Here is a 7734-nt window from a genome sequence, read left to right as displayed (position 1 = left end):
ATTGGCCTTCAAAATAAAAGCTGTGTCATGATAGCACTTCGATGACGCATAACAGCTGCGTTAACACGGATCACAATTATTCAGATTATTAATCCAGATTCAAATACATCCTGAAAATATCTAAGTAATTTGATTTATTATCAAATACAGTATAAATCTAATATTCAATCGGATAAAAAAATGTATACCCTTTGAAGTACTCAGGGTTCAGTCAATAGTCAAATAAATGTTTTTTTTTTTCTGAAATAGTCTGTAATAACTAAATCAGTAAGCAAGACAGGAGCTTTATGAATTCATTAATTTGTTAGAGAATGAGCTTCAGTGTCTATGTTATTAACTAACTAAACCAACATCTTTATTAAACTACAATAATCTGTTTATAATACCTAATTTACTGTTCACATTGTAATGATCCAAATTAAGCATCAAAGTTCATTCAGAACAATTATATGTTTTAAATAATTGTTCTTCAGATGTGTTAAAGTGAACTAACATTTTTCAGTACATTATATGTATTCACTACTTGATCAGGGTTTATTTTCTATAATCTGAGGTGTTCAGAAAGTCCAGGTTGCCTTGACAGCAGCTGTCAGCTCACCTGCATTGTTGAATCTGGTGTCTCTCATATTCCTTAGACTAAACTCCATGCTTTATCTGCTGGCTTTTAAAGCAGGCCAGGTTACTGTTGGTTGTAAACTTTTAAATGGTGGTTTTCTACCCTGTAAAATGATAAAGCCAAATCGATACTTTTCCCGGCTGTGTAGGAACCCTGCAAATAAAATCTGGGTTTTATATAAGTACAGGATCCATCTCATTGTGACCAAAGAGACCGTGAATAAGAATGCAAACGTATAAGACTGCATGAGAGCAGCTTTGCACTAAATCAAATTCAGTCATGTTAAAAAAAATGGAGCTAGCAATGACCACACTGAAAATATTACGCAAATTAATATGCCAATCAACTAATCAAGTTACTTTAGAACATTCAACAACTCTTAATATCAGCAATCGTCTCATGAAACCTAATCAGCATTATTCACATAAACTTTATCTAACAGTTTTCAGGCAGAAGACTAGGGGTTAAGTTTGAGGAGAAATTCACTTGTATTATTATTTACACCTGTTCAAGTCTCGGAATTAAACAATTTATTCAAGAAATGGTGTTCATAACATGATGGTATAGGACAAAAAACAGTAAGAGCTTGATGTATTCTGTAATTGTATTTTTTTGAAAAGCATACATTCTACTTTGATGTTACCTTTTTTTAACTGTGGAGTCTTTATCAAATGCTATATACTTAAGTTTAGATTTGAAAGCTTTTAGAAACGCTTAGAAAGCCAAGAACTAGGAGAAGGTTTACCTTCTTTATACGACAGCCGTACTTCACAAAATCTGGACAACAGCATATTCTGTTACACCAAAAATACTCATATAATAATAATCATATTATAAAATGTACTTTGTATTGTATTAGTGATAGTTGCCAAAAGGCTATTTTTTATCTCTGGTTCTGGAGTGAAAGGGTCACTAAGAACACATTGGAATAAATAAAATCCCAATTAATTACTAATACTGTCAGAAATTTTCAAGAAAGAGACATGTAAAACTTTAATTCACATCACATAGCATTATTAACAAAAAGCACCATTAGCGGTTAAAAAGAATCACGCTTTAAATAAATACATGATTATAAAACAGGAATATACCCCTATAGGTCAAACAAACACCCTAAAACCTCAGTACACATTTGTAGTTTTTAGGTGATTGCTTAAATTATCTATACTGTATGTCTAGTGTACAGTGGTTGTTTAATGTACATTTACTGACATCTAGTGGTAACAAAATGCACATATTTTAAATTCGACGAGTATAAACTGAAAACATTATTTAATTGCAATTCTTTTTTAGTATTAAAAATCACAAACATTTCACCAGGGAATTAAAAACTGTAGTTGTAACACTGGGACAGTGACATTTTATTTTTTGTATTTAGCCTTTTTTTCACCAGGAAAACCTCATTGAGGTCGAAATCTCTTTTCCAAGAGTGTCCTGGCCAAGACAGCAGCAAAGCAAACAAGTTTCAAACAACTTAACACATTCAAACTAAATTTTAAACGAGTTTACAAAAAAAAAAAAAAAAAAATAGAAAGTACAATAACTACATAAAATCCCCAGACAGATGTAGCTGTGCCCACGTCATCCAGCATTTCCTTAAAAAGCATCCAAAGAAACCAGGTCCGTTTCTTCTCTTATCAAAAAAACAACAACATACTGTTGATGTTGCAGGATATAATTCTGATCCATTAACTTTTATAGCTATTATATTTATTTATTTTGGTGATTCACATTTGCATGACTGTGGCCATTTAACTTTTGTTAGGAATAAGTCAATTACCAGAATTTCCCCTCACTAAATACAATGAGAAAATGGAAGAGCAGTGATCTCTTTTCATCATTATTCCCTTACTGTCTCCGCTTTTGAGCCATTTGGTCATATACGATCTTTAGTCCAGTCATACTAGATCAAAGTGATTATTTATAGTGGGTGTAATAAAATAAACAAATAGAAAGATCTGTTCTAAAAACTAACCAACTTTTTAACCTCCTGAGACCATATTTTATTTGGTGAGCATTATTTCTTAATCCAAGGTACATGTGATTTGAACTAATAAGTTTAATAACTAGATTGTCATGTACAGTCAGAGTTTGTTGCTAAAAAACAAAAATACTCCTCATATAAGGACAGTCAAGTTTATCTTTGTATCTAAAACATTTACCTGCAAATTTGGAACAGGTCTCAATTAATCTAAAATTAAATACATATGAAGACTTCTTTCTCAACGGCAGAATAAAGATGTGATTGGTTGAAAACATGAAGAACCAGTTTATTTCATAATCCAAACATTAGGACATACAACAAAGGAGTAAAAAGGGTATATTTCCGACAGAAAACCTCTAAATAGCAGTTTGTCTTTCCAGAACAACCCAACTGGCCTTTGAGAAACTTCCACAAGTGCAATCAGGTGTGTACGTCACACCCTGAACAAAGCTTTTATAAAAACAAAAGTGCAAAATCATCTTCGATGAGCAATTACCTATTCCAGACCAGCCCTACTGGCCTTTGAGAAACTTTCACAAGTGCAAACAGTTGTGCGCCTCAGGCCCTGAACAACGCTTTTCAAACATTTTGGAACAAAACACCTCGACAGAACACTGTCTGCCCTTCCCATACAGAGCTACTGGCCTTTGTGAAATGCTGCAAAGCAGTTATATTCATCCTGCAAGCAGAGGAACACATTGCAATTTGTGCACCGTGCAAAACATCGGATCTTTCAGGTAAGTCGTCTCTGGGAGATGAGCAGTAGAACGTGTGCGTACAGAGACACGTGGGACCGTTCCGTTGACTGTGGAGGACGTGCATTCTCTCCCCCTGCATCTGCGACACGAGCATGTTTGTTAAGAACATCATGTTTGTTGAGGAATATCTGAGCCACTACCATACGAAACTCAAGAAACGTCATGATAGACTTTCTGGGGATACCATTTTCCTGGTTATCTTAGAGATACAGCAGCCAGTTGTTGACAAAAGCAAGATCAGTGAAGTGCATCAGCCCCCATATCAGTCCACTTCTTAGTGTGGACACTCATTCTGTAGTACCTTATCATCCTTACCATCCAGCTTTATCCAATCGCATGACTCAATCAATAATTGTCCCAACATCCTCAAATGAGGACTTCATCTTTACAGACAATGTACCTTGCCACAATTGCAGAAATGTGTCAAATATGCATTCCTTATGAAGCTAAAGACGGAACTGTGCAAAATTCACCAGTTTCAAGAAACAAGACTTGTATTTTCATCTTGCATTTTGTCATAGAAACTTTTACTAGGAACCCACCATCTTGCTTTTCACTGAAATGAGTCTAATATTGACATTTAACCACTAGATGGTGGCGGTAGGGTCTGTTATCCAAAAAAAATGGACATACTTTATAAGGCATTTCTCAAACTTGTACATTGCCTAAACTGCTAATCTTGTTACCAACTAACATAGAAATCCTGGAGGATGATGTGGATGTGAAAATTTGAGAGTGACTTATTCTGGGCCTGAGCAAATGAGATTTAAATGGCCAAAAAATGAATTTCACCTACAAAAAAAACAACAGATGTTTACATACAAAACTTCTTACTTTCGCTGTAAAGAAGGAAATAAACACAATAAATTGTAACTACAACATCTTGGTTACATCTGTAGCAAGTATGGTGTCCACACAACAAGCCAATGATGCAATTCATGCAATGAACAAGGGTTACATTTTTTTTCAGCATTCAGGAAAGTCACAGATATAGATAATACAGTAGTAAGGTGCTTATTGAACAATGATGATTTGAGGCTTCGTCAAAAGAAATGTGCATTTAGATATTCAGAGATGATAGTGTGCAGTAGGCAGTAACATTAAGGTGATTGTAACGTATGACGGGCTAGTAACTAGGGCTGGGTATCATCTAGGATGAGCTATATCGAGAATCGATACGATTCCCGATATAGCTCAGCTTGATTTGAGTTGACTCCAATTTAGATTTAAATTAATGCTCAAAATCATTCAATCAACAAAACGAGACAAATATTATATTTATGTTCAATTTATTGAACACTGATATATTAACAGGAAAATAAAGTGCATTTGGTTCAATGCATTTAACGTATCACAGAAACCAAAAATGTTCCCAAACGTCTGATTTAAGGGCCAAAGACGCTTCTAAAATCCTATCGGCAATTCTTCAAATTCATCTCACTTGCACTTCCTCGCTGTGAACAGTAATGGCTCGCTGTAACAACGCCCCCTAGGGGTTGGGAGGTATGTCGATATTGAAACCCAGAATATCGATATTAAATGTTTTTTTAAAAACATCGATATAAATCTTTGTATCGATTGTTAAGCCCTACTAGTAACAGTGGGGTGATTTTAAAGCGTTGGACTGCAGTCTCCCATCAGGGGGCGAGGGCCCTCACAGCTCTAGGGAAGAAGCTGTTTCTAAGCTTATTAGTTTTGGCTTTGAGGCTTCTGAAGTGTTTACCTGAAGGGAGAGGGGCAAACAGTGCATTGCCTGGGTGGGTGGGATCAGTGGAGATGTGTTTGGCCCTTCTTTGGACTCGTTCTGCATAAATTGAGTCTAGATCCTGCAGACAATATCCCACAATAATTTTTTTTAATGGCAGGCATGAGATTTTTCCTGTGGTGTTTCCATATCGTCCCTCTGTAAGAACAGTTTGAACACGGCAGGTTCAACTTGAGCTCAGCTTCCAGCAGCATGGACTTTTGCGTGTGTCAGAAAGGTTTGCTTCCATTTAAACGTCTTGTTGCAGACAGAGCAACTGTAAGGTTTTTCTCCAGTGTGACCCCTCATGTGACGAGTAAGACTTATAAGTTGGACGAAGCCTCGTCCACAGACAGAGCAGCTGTAAGGCCTCTCTCCTGTGTGGGTTTTTGTGTGTTCTGCTAAGGTGTGTTTCCTTTTAAAAGCTGCACCGCAGACAGAACAGCCGAATGGTCTTTCCTCTGAATGGATTCTTGTGTGTTCCATTAAAGTTATTTTCAATGTAAAAGCCTTGTTACAGACGGTGCAGCTGTATGGTTTTACTTCAGCGTGGTGCGTCATGTGATAGGTCAGACTTTCCTTCCTGCCAAACTCTTGCCCACAAACAGAGCAGCTGAAAGGTTTTTCTTCGGTGTGCCGTCTCATGTGCCGTGTCACACTTTCCCTCCGGCTGAACCTTTGTCCACAAACGGAGCAGGTGAAAGGTTTTTCTGAAGTATGACTTCTCATGTGAGAGGTTACATGGATCTTCCTTGCGAACCGTTGACCACAGATGGAGCAGCTGAAGGGTTTTTCTCCACTGTGCGTTCTCATGTGTTGTGCTAAGACGTGCTTCCAAGAAAAAGCTGCGTTACACTCAGCGCAACTGAAGGGTTTCTCTCCTGTGTGGACTCTGTTGTGTCTCAACAGATCCGACTTTTGGTTAAAAGTTTTACTGCATTCAGTGCAGCTGTGTAAATTCTTACCTTTTTCATAAGCCATGTCTTGAACAGAACAATTGTTATTTGTGATAGGGTCCAATCCTGACTTCTCCGTAGCTCCATAGCTCTCCTCCCAGTCTCCATCACTAACATCCGTTTCTGAAGAATCTGCAGTTTTGTTTCCAGCATCTGATTCTAAACATTCCTCTGGTTCTGGTTCTGCAGAGTTTCTGTTCTCCTCAATCTGACTGTGACGAAGCTCTGGGACCCCGGGTTTCTCTTCATCATCTTCAGACTTCACAGGGGTGGGTTCAAATATGAACTCTATAATCTTACTCTCTTCCTGTTCCTCTTTAATCTGTGGGGGCTTCTGGTCCTCCTGGTCCAGTGTGGGACACCGGCTCTGGTTGTCAGCAGGAAGCTCTTCTTTCATCACCAATGGCTGCCGGACATCTGGAGGTTGCACAAACACAGACAAGTTACAGGACACAGCTTTAATCTCAAGTGTCACATAAAGGGTTGAGATTCACAAATCAAACCAATATCGATTTGACTTTGATTTAAATGATTCAATATTGATTTATTTTGTAATAGGTAGAAATACAGAATTTTTTAAGAGTACTTGCCGTTACATTTTAGATATTTATATTTTGTCCATATGAACAGCCATAGTATACCAGTGCATGTTTTACTATTTTCTGAGCAGATAAATATCAGTATATAGTACAAAAATGAAAACATGACAGTGCTGTATTAACATTGAAGTATGTAAACCTAAATTATTCTCCTTTCCACTTACAAACTATGATAATTCTCATCATTTTAAAACAATAACAGATCTGTAACACAGCATTATCCCAAAAATACTTGAGATGAATATGGAGAGTAAAAGTTTAAAGACGTATTACAGAACTCAGGGCTAGATCAGGGATAAAAGTATCCTGGCATTTACAGACTGACCCACTTTCAACTGCTGCCTAAACATATATATATATATATATATATATATCAGTTACAGCTAAAGGGATGATTTTTAGCCCCATATTACCAATATAAGAGATGTGCACAAATATTTTAGCCAGCTCAGGCTTTTTACTTCGCATTCCACATATAATGTCCCACAGAAGAAACTGTATTCATTCTGTTTTGGCAAAAGTGTTTCCTTTATTTCAAAACGTAAAAATAGAAAGAAAAAAAAAAGAAATTTAGATATTTATCAAAAATTTGATTTATCAAAAAGTTTTTTCAAAAGCCATATAGCATCTGCGGCTCTAAATAAGTTTCATTCAGCTGGACTGAGGGCTAAAGTGGCTCTTTGGGTGGTGAAGCCTGCAGATCCCTAATCTAGACCATTGCTTAATTTCCTCCACCTTCGAGACACAGAAACCTGGTGCCAAAACTGCTGTCTACGTTATAACCTAAGAGAACAACTAAGCTTCGGCCAGCGACTGCTCTGATTACCTCATACCTTGAAACTGAGAGCCCATCTGCTCATTGTGCGCCGGTTCCTCCATCTCTGTTAGCTGTCTTCTCTCTGACGCTTTGGATGTTTTCACACCACCACAGCATAAACATTTATCCCCTTAAACTCCATCAGAAATCGAAGCAGTTGTCCAAAGAGGCTGTCTGGTTCAGCTAAGAAGCTGAGCTAACACATAGAGCTCCCCGGAAGAAAATAATAAAATATAATAGCGCTGCTGTCTGTTCGATGT

General features: G+C 37.1%; 1 protein-coding gene across 1 annotated transcript; it reads right to left on the bottom strand.

Moving 5' to 3' along the window:
• Positions 1–5137: 5137 nt before the first annotated feature.
• Positions 5138–7734, bottom strand: LOC105937775 (zinc finger protein 501). Its single transcript, XM_021324916.2, has 2 exons — positions 7491–7734; positions 5138–6475 (listed from the first exon to the last, which is right to left on the bottom strand). Exons 1-2 carry the CDS (start codon positions 7534–7536, stop codon positions 5301–5303), a joined length of 1221 nt encoding a protein of 406 aa, XP_021180591.2. The 5' UTR covers positions 7537–7734; the 3' UTR covers positions 5138–5300.

The sequence above is a fragment of the Fundulus heteroclitus genome, chromosome 13 (genome assembly GCF_011125445.2).
Source record: "Fundulus heteroclitus isolate FHET01 chromosome 13, MU-UCD_Fhet_4.1, whole genome shotgun sequence".
NCBI classification, from domain to species: domain Eukaryota; kingdom Metazoa; phylum Chordata; class Actinopteri; order Cyprinodontiformes; family Fundulidae; genus Fundulus; species Fundulus heteroclitus.
The sequence above is the reverse complement of the archived record's forward strand: the minus strand, read 5'-3'. Positions and strand labels throughout refer to the sequence as shown.

Coding starts and splice junctions, on each gene's coding strand:
- LOC105937775 (XM_021324916.2), bottom strand. CDS start 7,536: ATGGAGGAACCGGCGCACAATGAGCAGATGGGCTCTCAGTTTCAAG. Junction 6,476..7,490: donor GATGGGCTCTCAGTTTCAAG/GTATGAGGTAAT, acceptor TGCAACCTCCAG/ATGTCCGGCAGCCATTGGTG.